The 15,695-nt window shown below is 40.0% G+C and overlaps 1 protein-coding gene across 2 annotated transcripts in view; it reads right to left on the bottom strand.

The window, feature by feature from the left end:
* The window catches only part of wwp1 (WW domain containing E3 ubiquitin protein ligase 1), a 48,268-nt gene that overhangs the window by 17,367 nt on the left and 15,206 nt on the right, over nt 1-15,695 (bottom strand). Inside the window, exons 4-12 of one of the 2 annotated variants that reach the window (XM_088643321.1) lie at nt 11,082-11,220; nt 8,181-8,305; nt 7,527-7,664; nt 7,168-7,234; nt 4,244-4,425; nt 3,072-3,369; nt 2,363-2,458; nt 700-874; nt 336-390 (exon numbers count right to left, since the gene is read on the bottom strand). In XM_088643321.1, coding sequence (XP_088499447.1) covers nt 336-390; nt 700-874; nt 2,363-2,458; nt 3,072-3,369; nt 4,244-4,425; nt 7,168-7,234; nt 7,527-7,664; nt 8,181-8,305; nt 11,082-11,220 — 1,275 coding nt within the window. The remainder of the gene's footprint in view (nt 1-335; nt 391-699; nt 875-2,362; nt 2,459-3,071; nt 3,370-4,243; nt 4,426-7,167; nt 7,235-7,526; nt 7,665-8,180; nt 8,306-11,081; nt 11,221-15,695) is intronic. The other variant, XM_088643322.1, reaches the window with a different exon arrangement.

Below are 15,695 nucleotides of genomic sequence, written 5' to 3'. Positions count from 1 at the left end.
GCTAGTTATACATCCTTAGGAAAAAAAAACATTCAAACGGTTCTTCAGGCTTGTCTAGAGATTTCACTGAAACTTTAAACAGTTTTCAAAGGCAATCCAATCTGCAACTTCAAACACTGTCTCCCCCAGCTGCATTTGTGAATTTCATTAATTTTGTAAGACAAGTGGACTTACAGCTATAATTACCAACATGTTAATTTGTCCTGTATGTTAACATCACCACTAGAAAGGAAACTGAACTGTTTTCTTTCCCTGCCTCTGAAAAACGGACAAGGGATTACTCTTGCTAGTTATCCAATTCAAAAGAGCTTGTCTGGAATTCACATCATACGTACCCCAGCCTGGAGGCAGAGGACCCAATGGATCATTTTCTGCTGACATCATTGAGGCCTGTTTACATTAAAATAAAGATCTATGTTAGAGGGAGAAAAAAAATCACCAAAAACCTGGCCTTTACAGAGAAGCTGTATTCACTGCTCCTGACAAGTCACTCAAGTGCTTAGCTGGATGTTTTTCTTTAACAGCTACTGGAAGAGTGACATTTCTGGCCATAAGAGAATTACAAGTTTGCTGGCCTTAACAAATTAATCTCAAAATGTTAATAAGTCCAGTAAGAAAGCAACTGAGGAGAACAGTTCATCTGTTTAAAAATTCTGATTCGTAATGGGACCTAAAATGAACTATTCCACCAAAGCATACCGAGTAGAGGTATCGTTGGTTGAACTGGTGCATAGCTCCTTGCAGCTGGCTGCGCTGTGACTGCCATTGCTCAAAGTTGCGGACAGACTCCATTGTAGGGCGCTGCCAAGTGGTTGTTCGGGTGTTGTGATCTACATAGTAGATTCTTCCTCTGTCATCCACTCTTCTCTCCCAGCTGCAGAAATGAATACCTTGACATCAGCAACAGTTTATGCAACACATTCACAGCAACATCATTTCACCCCACACTGACTCCCCCAGAAAGGACACTTATTCTGGGGAATTTCATGTGTTATAGAACTACTCCCCCGTAGTGCCAGAACGCTATGACAAACAAGTCAATATTAAGATTTAATAATTTAATAACAAAATACCTCCATGCCTTAAAGCACAAGTCTTTTAAGCACTTTCCATATTATCTAATGTTCTAAACCTGGTTGTAATTATTTTAAAAAATGTTTTCTGAATTTCACAATGGAAAAAGCCTGGTTCCAAAAACTATGAAGGTCTGGAAATAAACCTTGTTTACTTCAACACTTCAATGAAAAACTGCAGTTTTTGTTAAACTGATGATGCTTGTTAGTTGCTGTGAGTATGGAGATAGTGTATGATCATCTGTCACAGCTTATGTTCATCCAAATAAAGTTGTCTTTCATGAACATCTTGTATGACATTTATGCTACTGGCTTAGCCAACTAGGTTCATACCCCCCCGAGTCAAGGCTGACATACAATCAAATCTATGGAGCACACATGCCTTCCTTCTGGAAAACTATGTTGGTTAGGATGCGCGTATACAGAGATTACTTTCACAAAAAAAAGTATCTAAGTAACCTTGTATAAATCACATTTACACGTATGTAATCTGGGTCCCATTACTTTTCATACACATCCTCTTGCCTTGCTCAAGAGGGGCACAACCTTCTATCCTTTCAGCTCAGGTTAGGGTTAGGTTAAAAAGTTTTGTGTGTACAAGGAGGCAAGGTTTTGCATCCCTACTTACAGGCTGAAATGGGCAATGTCCACAAAAGTCTGCTCAGAGCTACACAGTCCAGCATAGAAAAGTGTGAGCACGCCTTCCTCCAGAATTTGCACCGTCGAGCTGCCCCCCATTTCTCCACATTGCCCCCAGCAGAGCACGCACTGGTTGATGAAAGCCCTGCAAGTTCGTGGGCACACAGCAGCCACAGGAGGGCACTGTTGTACAGCATGCTGACATTACCTCAGCGCACTCTTGTACAGCTGCAGCTTGTCAGTGCCTGGTCAACTAGGAGCCAATGCTTAAGCAGTCCTGATTTAAACAGTAGCCTCTGAACTATGATGCTTTTTGATTCACAGGATGCCCTCCAAAGCACTCTTGCCTTTATAGGCAGGACGGCTTTCTTTTTGCACTGCACCTCCATGATTGCTATGACAAACTAAGGAAACATTCAAATTAAATGCATTTTGAGGAAGACAAACAGAAATTATTAATAGAACCCGAGACTGAAAAGACAGTACAACAGTATAAATTACTAAACAGCACTTTCCATTGCAGGAACATTTCATATACTATAGTTTTTGGGATTTCTGATGCTCCTAACTATTTCCGTTGTACTTTGTTTTTCCTATTACTAGTACCATTCGAGACAGAAACCGTGTTTTTTGTCTCCACTGCAGCTCACCCAGGTGGTAACGGCTGTGGTCTCTCCCATGTTGTGGTTCTCGTGTTGTGGTCAACATAGTAGGTCCTGCCATGCAAGTCTTTCCTCTGCTCCCACCTTCAGGCCAAAACACCAGAGAGACATTAATAAGAGCCAAGCCATTGTAATATTAACCTTCGCTTTCTGAATGGCTATTACAAACATTCCACCTCACAAACTTTGCCCTAAAATTGTTTTCTGTTTTTGCTGACATCACGCTGGCCCACTTCTAGAAAACACTGTGGTGACTAGGGCAAGTACAAACCCCTTTCTTACTAGGTGCTGATAAGCAGGTGTAAAGCATCGCTGTTTTAAGTCTACATCAACATGAGAATCAGGGATTACTAGATCAGGAAAACTTTATGCCCCTCCAGTATGCGACTACAAAGCCTTAACCTAAATTGCCTAAAGCAGTGACACGGGCAGGTTAGGATTGTGTGCAAGCTCACAGTGACAAAAAAACTATGCGCTTGCACAAGATCTATTCAACACCCAGCGTGACACGACACAACATTAAGTATAGATTAACTCTGAGAATTGGGCCAAACAGATATGAGTTGGTAACCTGCTTTGAAGATTTCAACCTTTCATATTTACAAGACAGAATTAAGTGACAATTTGGGATATTTTGCTCCTTGATTGGAACACACAAGACCATGTTTCTATCAGCTCCTGAAGGCACCAGACTCACCCAGGTGGAAGGGGATCTGTGCTGGCACTGCCTGTCTGCTGTCTGGGTTTTCCTCCCTCTGCTGCACTGCTGCTGTTGGCCCTGGACTCGCTGACCGACGTGGAGGAAGAGGGAGCTTGGGCACCACCACTTGTTGCCACCATTGGAGGGCTCTCAGGCACAGGGGGTGGCGGTGAGGGGGCTGGTCCAGGATTCACTACTGGAGTAGATGTGGCAGCATCACAGCCACCTGCCAAACAGCCAGCAGAAGGTAGCACATCTTGCATGGCAGGAGTACAGCCAGGAATATCACCATTTACTGGGGGGAAAGGGGAAGAAAGTAAAAGGGTGGTTCTTGAGATACTTAACTCTCAAATCGCCTATATATAGGAACACTTTATTGCTATATACTCAAATATGAATATGAATCAACACTGTTATTTAATATTGTGAGACAGGTGAAATAAAAATAAAACTGTATAGGTACATATTAAACTGTATTTTAAGTAGAACCCCTTTAATTTCAAACTACTTTATAGACTCTCTTCACTATAGCACAGCCTGTGTACTGACAAAACAAAATCCTTATTGTATTTTATTGTGCCTGGAAGTGATACAGAGAGGTCAAGAGGGAATGAGAGGGGGAAGATCGGGAGAGAGGCTGAGGGGAAGAGATGCTTTACTCCCCATTTCAATTATTGCAGGTTTTGTGATAACAGTGGCCTACCCCAATTGAGTAAAATAAACAGCACATTTATTGGAACAATTCACATTTATAAGAACACACAGCATAAACAGTTTTAAGACAAGTAATGTCTTAGCTATTTGCAGCTGTAGCAAAGCAAACTGCATTACGACCTTCAGTTGTCAAACATCTTAAGACTTTTCTACATAAAAACAACAGTGTGTGAGATTTGGAAAAAAGAACTCACCAAACTAAAGACATTTAATATTCAAAAGGAGCAGAAGCCATTATCTTCCTAAACCTACCCAACTTCATTACTACAGATCAGCTGACTGGCAAAAGCAAAGGAAATAAGCCTCCCTTTAAAAAAATGGAACCTGTACTGCAATAGAAATTTCAGAGGGATCTTTATCATTATAGCTCTGCGAGATAGTAAAAATGCAGAAATCCTGCAAGATTATCAGTCTCCATTTCATTCCATTTATTTACACCTGGATGTAGAGTTTACCTGTCCTGTCAGTTGTCTCAGTGTCTGACGGCTTTGGAGCTGGGGTGTTTCCAGGGCTGGTTGTTCCGTGCAAGGGAGAAGAAGTGCCATCTCCATTTACGATGGGAATACTGGAGACACTCTGCCCAGAAGATGTGGAGGGTGCCTGACTGTCTACTCCACTGGAGCTGCCACTGATAGAACTGGAACAAATCAAGGCAACACGGATCAATTACTGTTCTCCCTCTTACTGGCCCGCCACTGGGGTATGTAGTCTATGTATCATTATTCTAAGAGGTACCCTAGCCAACACTAGGAAATCCTGTAGTTGTGGATCTCCTGAATTTAGAAGCAGACTCTTGATAGTGGACAATGTACTGAATGATGTCCATGAACTGTTTTCTTATGGAAATACCAGCACAGCAAAGACTGCAAGGGCTTTTAGTCATGCCCATGTGTGACTGTCCCAACATCACAAATGTCTGGCTCATCCTTACTACATACATAAGATGTTTAAAATTCCAATAAAGCAGGAAGAACATTAAAGTGTGCCTGAGTAATGGTCACAGCTTTTCCTCAGCTCTGTTAGTCAATTTCCCTAGACAGGCAACTTCCTATGTGAATGAACCTGCAGCAGCAGCAGCACTTCCCCTTTAGGGAAGACCTTCAAAACACAGCCGCTCTCACGCAACTCCTACATGATGCTGTCACTTATTTCATGAAAAACAACTCTTACTACTTAAAACTAATCCTTATAAACCTCCCATTTATAACAACTATGGCCCCACCAGAACTCCACATCCTAAAACGGCCAGAAAACTTTAAAGGTAAGGGGAGGCATTCAGGTCATTCAGCCCATCTTGCCAAGTTTCTAAAATTTAATTACAAAGTTTCACCCAACCATTTACTTTAACTTCATGGGCTTAACTCTGGGGGTCTGTTGTAAAACAACACAATGGGACTAAAGAGATATTTCTGGTAAAACTAATAACTACACCCTCATTTGGCAAACAAAACTCAAACTGTTAACATAATAAAACTGGAAATTACTATCTCTTAAAGTAACATTTTAGTCAACTTCTTAATAGTGGTACAGAAAACACTAGGAAGATTCAATAGTCTCTAAATAGTGTTAACCACCTTCAGAATAACACTTCCGTTTCAACACATTGTGGGGAAAACGCATATTATAACTTATTCCACAAATATGACATAAAATCTTTGTACAAAGTACTTTAAATACAGGAGTACATCAGGGTCACTTTAGACACACTGAAAGACATACCTTCACCAACATACTCTTTGACACTGAGTAAAAAACTACTTCAAAATATTTTAACCTAACCCTTCCCTTTGCTTACTTCACACTCCACTAAAGTCTCATAAACAGAAGAGTACTCTTGGGTTGCACCACCCTTCTCTGACACCTGCCTATGGGAGATTTGAACATTCTATCACCCAGCAACTGCAAGGGGAGCCATTTCACTGCCATAGACACATCACAGGCATCTGTAGTCTTATTACGTCTATTCAGCATGCATAAATACAGTGGACCCAAAAGTCTGATGCATACAATTATTTCAAATTCATCAATGATCCCTTGGACAACATACAGATTACATACAGATTAGAAAATTATTTTTTTATAACTCTTTTAAGGTCATAACTTTATCTTCATGCTACACGGCATCCATGATAATATCCAGAGGAATGCAATGCTACCAGCTTGAGACTGGCTATATACTCAAATATTGTTCAACTGTTTAGGTTTTTATACAAACTAACACAAAATAAGCACCAACGAAAAAAACAGACCGTGTAACATTTTTGCAACATGTAATTTGGATCAAGACAAAAATCAAGAGTGAACCACTGCTCACAAAAGAGCTATATCTTTGTGCAAATACTGATATGTCATACTAAGCTACTAAGGAACTCACTGAAACACTAGCACCAAAACATAACAGCTGAGCACTCAGTGAAATCTTACAAAAGGAAAACCAACTGGAATCCTGCTAATTTTGAAAATTGAGAGACACTATTGTCACGCTCAGGAAACGCTTGCGGTCACATGGCATCCTTGATAAATCAGGCCTTTTGTTTTGTCAACAGTGTTCTCATCACAATGGTGACGATGGCCTCACTTTTGGGAGCGCTTACTCTCTCACTGTGTTCTGTCCATGGGTGTGACCTCAAAACAAAAGCAACGCCTGTTTTGCATTGTGAAAAACAGAGGGGAGATGCTTATTTTTCTCTTGTTCGACTCCATAACTTATTATGTGGCAGCATTCAAACCACATTTTTCAGCTCTGCAGGAAACTTCCAAAAATTCCCCAGGGAAGCTGGCCTACTCTAGTATTGTTACGCTGTGCAACTGCCCCCTCTTGTTTTACTATCTGATCAGCAGCATCTAGTTTGTAATATATGAAATATGTTCTGCATCTAAACAAGTAAATTCATTGTTGTGTGGTAAGTTTTAGCCAAGAAGTAACATTTCCTTTAAATATCAAATTTTATGAAGGCAACTGGACTTTTTTGGCTGTTTAATTTAAATAATCATTTAATTACTCCACCTTATGTGCATAAGAATGTATATTAACAATGTATATGGCTATCGACAACAATGAACTTTGTATAACATAGTATCATAGATAACACTGCAATTAAAAGGATTAGGAACTTGTAAATACTATGTCAACGGAACAGTTTTTTGTTTCAAGACATGAAAAATATTGACATCAGGTGGAATAAAAAACTAAGCTGCTGTAGCCTACAGAATAGAATGTAAAGTGAATAAATAAGTGTAGAAACAAGCCAAGGACACCTCTGGACTGCTGTCTTCCCCTGCAGGCACATCCAAATTCTCAAGATTCCAAATATTTCCAAATATTTTGAGACATACTGGGATGATCTGTTGGTAGATCAAAATTTTCAAATGGTTTTACCTTGATCGAGCCCTTGTAGAAGTTTCACCTCCATTTTCATGAATAGCATTACCATTCTGCTGAACTTCTAGGGAACAGAAGAGATCAATTACTCACCAAACCACATCAATAAACCTTCAATGAGCCTTGCCTAGATCTTGGGATGTCATTAAGCCTTAGCAACCAAATCTGAATCTCCTCTGCATTCGCAAAATTTTAAACAAGGTTCAGATGACACATTCAGAGTTCAATTAAAATTATGGATGACAGCAGCAATCCAGTCAGTGGAATGGACCTTTCAGGACAGCAGTCTGCATGTAGGAGTCCGATTATAATTTGGCCTGAAGCCATTAAAAACACAGAAACCGTGAACTACTTACTGGTCAAGTCTGTATTGCCGTTGGGCAGTGAATCCTGATCGAGGGCCAAGCCATCGAGTATAACTGTCAGCTCCCCTGTGGGGATCACTCCACTCTTGTTTTCCAGGGTGAGCTTCAGGACCTCTCTGACATTCTCCACTGCAAAACAACAGAGCGAAGGAGAGATTATTAATGGCAGAGTCCTGCTAGCTGTAGGAGTCTAAACTGTCTTAAAGAGCGTTCAGGGTTTAAGAGGAGTCGTCTTTTATTCAGATAAACCTAAACATATTAAAATAGAAAAATGCTCAAGCACATCTTAATATGTACTTAATATGGATAAACAAACTGAAAACTTAAGAACGTAACAGCTTACGAACAAGAACAAGCCAAGTATCTAGCTCAGCTGCCTCCTACATACAGTACAATTAGATATTTTTTGGCATCTATCAGTTTCATATTCCCAAAGGTTTCATCTTAGCATTGATCTGTAGCTTACATTCAGATATAATGTGAACTCTCATTATTAACGCTGCATTGATTTTTTGGGAAAAATGAAACCCTCTCACTTGTGGTTTACTAAGTATAAAGAAGCTGCAACATAAGTATAAGTGCAATTAGATTATTCTTAGCCTCCTTCTAGAGTAAAATATAGAAAAGGAAAACTCCCAAGCATACATTTTCGTTCATGTAGCTCCAAGACCTGGTTAATGTCTAGAGTGGCTTTTCCTAACAGAACATCGGCTTTCAGGGTATGATGGCTCCATACTTTAAAGTCCAATTTGGTGTGTGGTGTTACATTCCTGAAAAAGAAATAAAGATGTTATTCTAGGCACATTCATAAAGATTCAATAATTTACAAGCAAGTCAGAGCCTCAAGGACACCATTTAAACAGAACTGAACCACCTATGTAGCCATCTATATTTTTCAATTTTCATATCATAATGCCAGTCTTCCACGGTTTAGGTGATTTGGTATTTATGAGCCAATGAGTCTGTGCATAGTGATACATGGTGAAATGGAAAATACACACAGTAGTGTACATTCAATGCATTTAATGTATGTTTACTACTATTACCTATATAACAATATAAAATATTTGTAGCTCTGTACCACTTGGACAGATGTGGTTAAGGCCTCTCTGTGGTGGCTTCTGCCTATACCATAGATTTTCAATCTTTTTTTGGCAAAAAATCATTTTCTCAACAAGGACCCCATATGTACACACAAACATAAGACTTCAGCATGATGATTATAATATTATAAAATATTAAAAGCAGTACTACATAGGAGATCACCGCTTTAACAAGACTGATTTTAAAGGTTACTAGATTTGAGGTTCCCTTTATTTCTAGGGACCCCTAGACAGTCTCTGAGGAGCCCCAATGCCCCCCAAACAGCTGGATAAAAACCAGTGGGTTAGTCCACAAGCAGAGCTTGTGTAAAGCTTAATTTCAGAATGAATGGAGGAGAAGCAGACAGACGTCATCCCAGGTATTCTGTCCATTCACTTTGTGTCACTTAGCTTCAAGAATTCTTCTCAAACACAATTCTTGGTAGATTTCAAACATATCAAAAGATACTAAGGAAATCTCACGCAATGATAACTTGAAAAATCACATGTGCAGTTAATGCAGGTTGAGTATGAACAATGTTTAATAATTTACAAAACAAATTAGCATCACGGTAACACTAGTTAGATGTAGGCTAACAATTAAATCATAAACACTCAAGACATTGAAAGCTATAAACTCCTCATTTTAAAGTCACATTTAAAAAACAGCAGTTTCAGATACCTTATCTTTCACAGCCTCATGTCCACAGTGGCTAAAGTCTGTCACACCTGTGTGTATTACTGGATATCAGTTCCCTTTTCTATCACTTACAAACCAGAGCGGAAGTCAAGATAATGCAGTTTTACAGACTTGTGCTATACCTGGTTTTACCATAGTTTTCTTCTTGGTTGACTCTGTCACCTGCTGCTGAAAATATTTATTATGGCAGCTCAGAGAAATTATTTTGAACAATCACTTAGATTAAGGATATTTTTAATTGCTTTTTAGTACTAAGTACAATTTAAGGAAATATTATATGACTGATTAATATGCTGTCTGATGTTCACTATACTTGGATGAAAGTAACCTATAAAGTATTGTGGAGTGTAGTACCAATATTAGAAATCAGTTTAGAAATTGTGGAATGTACAATGTTACTGAAACCCACTTACTTGATATTCACAACCTTTAAACTCTTATGAGAAGAAATTAAATGCAAGAAATTAAAAATGCTTACTCCACAAATAATTACACCTTCATTTTAATGGCAAGAAGAAGGTCCTGAAAACCAGCTGTCAGGCAAACTTTCATCTCTGCAGTGTGATATTAATATTCAGCGCACAGGGAATCTTGAAGCAGAGCATGAAGAGGGTGCGCAGTGGGTACTAGACTGGCATTAAACTCAATCACTTCCTCCTATTCTCCACACTGTACTTCAGCCATTTTTTAACTGCATTTTTCCCCAGGTTAGAATGTGAATTATTAGAGACACTGAAATGCACAGCTGAAAAAGCAAACCTGTAAGCTGCAAAAAAACTACCCATTTGTTATCCGAAATCTGATTATTCCCGATACAGGTCCTGGTGACTCCTGAGTCCACAGAAAACACAGGGTACAAGACTGGACACGCTGGACAGAACACCTGTCCTTCACAGGGAACACACAAGCACACAGGGACAACGTAGAGACACTAACCTAGCCAACATGCGTACAGAAGGCGAGAGGAAACCTGAGAACACAGATTAAATCCAGGCTCCTCAGAGTAAGCACCCAGTCCAGAATCAAACCTAGGACTCAAAACCAGTGCAAATTCTTTTATCTGCATCTGATGTCTGCCTGCCACTCTTTTCATACCCCCGTTGGAGTCGATGCTGCAATCTACTCTGGCTGCCCAGCACAGCACATCACAAGGCTTCGTATCCTCTGCTTACAGAATGGCTCCAATGAACTCCAAAACAAATTCAGCACAGACTATTAGTTTATTTTAAGTATGCTGAGGATGAAGAAAACCAGTATATGCTTTTCACACACTGAACAGCTGAACTACCAAAAGAAAATAAATGCTGTACTTCAAAAGCACTTGTTTATTTACATATGACACAACAGCAAAAAGCTGGAACCATAGGAACCAAATCCCTGATGCTCTAAATAATAACTAATAAAGGTTTTGGGAGGAGTACCCTGGCACAGTGAGAAGCAAGAGATGCTGAAAGCTACATAACTACACAATGCCCCCAGTCACCTCATACTTCCTGTTCATCTGCATTTTAGCACACAAAATGTAATCAGGCCAATGCTTCTGAGAAACAAATTACACAGCAACAAATACAGTAACAAATACTGATTAATGGATTATCCATGGACACAGAACACAAAAATGTATATTATCACTAAGAGAGAAGACAAAGATAGTGGTCACAGTTTCACATTAAAGTAAATGACTTTGTAATCCCATGACTGTAGCTCAAGTGGTTGATTCCACAGACATATGAACTATGACAAGAAAAGAAAAAACGATCTTACAGCGTCAAGCGTTCATCCCACTTTGGATTAGAAGAACTGTTTGATTTTGCAGTTTTCTTGGCCTCTCCATCCGTAGCTACCTCCACATAGATAGCAGTTCCAAACCAGTTCTTCTTCCTCTTGAGTTTGGCACAGGAAACTACAAAGAGAAAAGAAAATGAAATAAGGGGAAAGGAAAAGCAGGAACCCTGAAGGAAACAACGTAGTCAGATTGGATACCGCCAGACCTCCATCTTCAACTTGAACTATCATGACCTCAACAACAACTAAGCACCAAGATGAGAGAGTCGGGGTATAAACCATTTAAAACACAACTAATACACACAAAGCCATGACCCACATGCAGTGTAGTCCATAAGTATTTAGACAGTGACACAATTTTTGCTCTTTTGGCCCTGTACTCCATCACATTGGATTTGAAATGAAACAATGACTATGAGGTAAAAGTGTAGAATGTCAGCTTTAATTCTAGGGTACTTACGTCTATATTGGGTGAACCATATAGGAATCACAGCCCCTTTTATACAAAGTCCCCCAAATTCATGGGACCAAAAGTAATTGGACACATTCAAATAAATCTTAAACAAAATTTGGCATGTTTGCAAATCCTTTGCAATTGATGAATTAAAACCGATTCTAGGTTTTTCTTCACGATTGAAAGTATTCTTCTGTCATCCACTACTGTGGTCTTCTGTGGTCTACCAGGTCGTTTGCTATTGCTAAGCTCACCAGTGCATTCTTGCTTCTTAATGTACCAAACAGTTGATTTTGATACACCTAATGTTTGTGCTAAGTCTCTGATTGATTTATTCTAATTTTTCACCCTCATGATGGCCCACTTTAATGGCATAACACTTCTTTGGTCCTCATATTGAGAGAGCAAAAGGACTCCAGATGCAAATGCCACATCTAGAATCAACTCTAGACCTTTTGTTAGCTCTCTTGTGCATGAACTAATGATGCAACAACACACAGCCGGCCAAGAAACAACTGAGCAGCCAAATGTCCAATTACTTTTGGTCCCCTAAAACGGGAGGACTATGTATAAAAAGGGCTGTGATTCCTATATGGTTCACTCAATATAGACATAAATACCATTGAATTAAAGCTGACATTCTGCACTTTCATTTCAAATCCAATGTGCTGGAGTACAGAGCCAAAACAACAGAAATCGTGTCACTGTCCAAATACGTACAGATTGCACGGTAAGTGTCTGAAATAAACGGGATTGATATACTGCATCATCAGTGTGCTAGAGGGTAACGAAACCTTCTAAAACCCTCAGCACTGTCCACCACCCACCAGCACTTAAATCTAAAACCCTATTCACCACTCGGCAAATAACGTTTTCTGCTTATTTAATTGGTACAGTGTCTGTCACAATAAATCAATAAGCAATGCCAGCAGCCATATCACCCTGCAACTCACAACTGGCAACCCACTGAAGCTAAGCAGGTGTGAGCCTGGTCAGTACCTGGATGGGAGACCTCCTGGGGAAAAAACTAAGGTTGCTGCTGGAAGAGGTGTTAGTGGGGCCAGCAGGGGGCGCTCACCCTGTGGTCCATGTGGGTCCTAATGCCCCAGTATAGTGATGGGGACACTATACTGTAAACAGGCGCCGTCCTTCGGATGAGACGTAAAACCGAGGTCCTGACTCTCTGTGGTCATTAAAAATCCCAGGGCGCTTCTCGAAAAGAGTAGGGGTGTAACCCCGGTGTCCTGGCCAAATTTCCATTTGGCCCTTACCAATCATGGCCTCCTAATAATCCCCTTCTATGAATTGGCTACATTACTCTGCTCTCCTCCCCACTGATAGCTGATGTGTGGTGAGCGTTCTGGCGCACTATGGCTGCCGTCGCATCATCCAGGTGGATGCTGCACATTGGTGGTGGTGGAGGGGAGTCCCCATTACCTGTAAAGCGCTTTGAGTGGAGTGTCCAGAAAAGCGCTATATAAGTGTAAGCAATTATTATTATTATTATTATTATAAATCTGGATTATCTGCAACAATGCAGATTCAACACAGTCATGGTGCAGCACATCTGCTGGACTCCTGTGGTCTTACTTTTAATTCAGATTTTCTGAAATATGTTTTTTGCTTAAATCCATGCACGTAGTTCCTTCAATTTTATTTAACCTAAAATTTTATTTGACCGGTGTTCTCTAGGACTCCTGGCTGGCAAAGAGACATTTTATAATATTCTACAGTAGTCTTTTGGTATAGTCTTATAGTATTCTAGGATGTCACATCACAGCAGAAGCTGCAGTCGTCATCACTGGGCAAACAAATTAATCTAGACTGTCTAAAAGCGCCTGATGATTATTCTCAGTGATCTATGCATTAACTGATCTCTGTCTCTTTAACTGTGAAATGGAATTCAGTGGAGATATTTTACATTACAATGCAGCCAGCAGCCATGTCACCCTGCAACTCACAACTGGCAACCCACTGAAACTAAGCAGGTGCGAGCAAGGTCAGTACCTGGATGGGAGACCTCCTGGGAAAAACTAAGGTTGCTGCTGGAAGAGATGTTAGTGGGGCCAGCAGGGGGCGCTCACCCTGCGGTCTATGTGGGTCCTAATGCCCCAGTATAGTGACAGGGACACTATACTGTAAAAAGGCACCATCCTTCGGATGAGACATAAAACCGAGGTCCTGACTCTCTATGGTCATTAAAAATCCCAGGGTGTTTCACATTTCCCATTGGCCCTTATCAATCATGGCCTCCTAATAATCCCCGTCTATGAATTGGCTTCATTACTCTGCTCTCCTCCCCACTAATAGCTGATGTGTGGTGATCGTTCCGGTGTACTATGGCTGCCGTCGCATCATCCAGGTGGATGCTGCACATTGGTGGTGGTTGAGGGGAGTCCCCATTACCTGTAAAGCGCTTTGAGTGGAATGTCCAGAAAAGCGCTATATAAGTGTAAGTAATTATTATTATTATTATTATTATTATTAAAGGTAATAAAACAGCTGCACATCTTAATTTAAACCTAAGTCAAATACATTATCAAAACTTTGTAAAAATGTTATTAAACTAAAATGTTTGGAACCAATATTAAATCTACAACCAAGAACTGCAGCACAATGTTACTTTAATTCTGTGTATTTGCTTGTACATTTACTCTGCTGTATTGTAACCTGAGTCTTTACAGTTCTTCAAAATGGCACTCACCAAGAATAGGCACTGTATGAACTTCTGCCTACAGATTTAAAGCACCAGCTGTAGATTTGTTTGGGCTACTCTTTAGGGACTGGAATATATTATATACTTGTGATCATGGCAAAGACTTAATTTAGAGGCAAAGGGCTGTTTTTATATTTCAGTAAACCTGTTCATTTAGTACACAACAGCAATACAATATCTGGTCTAGAGAAGCATTTCTCATAATTGGGCAGCGGTTTAAAAAAGCAGACTGTCCTGTGAAGAGTCTTTTGTTAATGAGAACCCAGTTTTGCCTCCATGAACTACTAGATCTTTTAGTTTACAGTGAGGCTGGTTCATCTCAGTGGAGACAAATAGGAGCAGTTTTGGACTATACTAAACCTAGACCACAGAGAACTTGTCTACTGTGTGTTTTCACTGTTCTGTCACATCATGTGCCAGAGAAACCAAGACACCATCTGACCAGTTTTCATTCCTAAATATAGGGAATGTGTTATCTGAACTTAATTTGGTATCACATTTTTTTTTTTAAATTTCTAAATACTCATTGGTTGCATTTTTATTACCTCCCACTATAAAGCAGTAAGCAAACTGCAGGACCTAAATGAGACAAACTTAGTCTATGATTAGTGATCAGTACTGTCCTCTAAGACACAGGGAAAATTGTCAGTGGCTACGTTATTCAGTGACAAGCAGCATGGACCTTGTTCCCTAATGAGCAGTTAGTGTTTTTAACTGTGAAGCAGAAACTAGTCCAACTTTAAAGAGGACTTTAGGCAGAACAGCATCATACATCTCACTAAAAACTCTTCATCAGCATAGTGAAGAAGAAGGAAACTTTGCCAATATATTTATGAAGTAGAAAAATAAACATAAGAATGAAACAAAGAGTATGCCTGGCAACAAGAAAACAACTAACAGCCTGAACAGGAGGAATGTAGAGAATTAAGCTGGGATTTCAACAGCTCTAACAAGATCTAGATTCTAAACACACATCACAGGCCCTGTTAAGGCTCCGGTGCAGGGCAGTGGCTCTGTGGCTAAGGATCTGCCTGTGGCTGGAAGGTTGTCGGTTCAAATCCCGCAGCCGGCAGAGAAATCCTACTCCGTTGGACACCTGAGCAAGGCCCTGAGCTTAACCCCAACTGCTCCAGGGGCGCCTTATAAATGGCTGACCCTGCATTCTGACCCCAAGCTTCTCTCTCCCCACCTGTGTGTCTGTGTGTCTCATGGAGAGCAAGCTAGGATATGCAAAAAGAAATTCCATATGGCAAATAAAGTAATCTTATCTAATAAGATGTATTATTAGTTTTAAAAACCTTTCTTTGAAAAACAGAGATAAAACTCTCTTCACTGAAAAGTGCTACCAGAATAACCTTGCTAGATACTTTATCGGAGGATGTCTCAATTCCCTTGCTTTCAGAAAAATTGAGCTTTCTTCATA

Source organism: Lepisosteus platostomus, chromosome 8 (genome assembly GCF_059453375.1).
Source record: "Lepisosteus platostomus isolate fLepPlt1 chromosome 8, fLepPlt1.hap1, whole genome shotgun sequence".
NCBI classification, from domain to species: domain Eukaryota; kingdom Metazoa; phylum Chordata; class Actinopteri; order Semionotiformes; family Lepisosteidae; genus Lepisosteus; species Lepisosteus platostomus.
The sequence above is the reverse complement of the archived record's forward strand: the minus strand, read 5'-3'. Positions and strand labels throughout refer to the sequence as shown.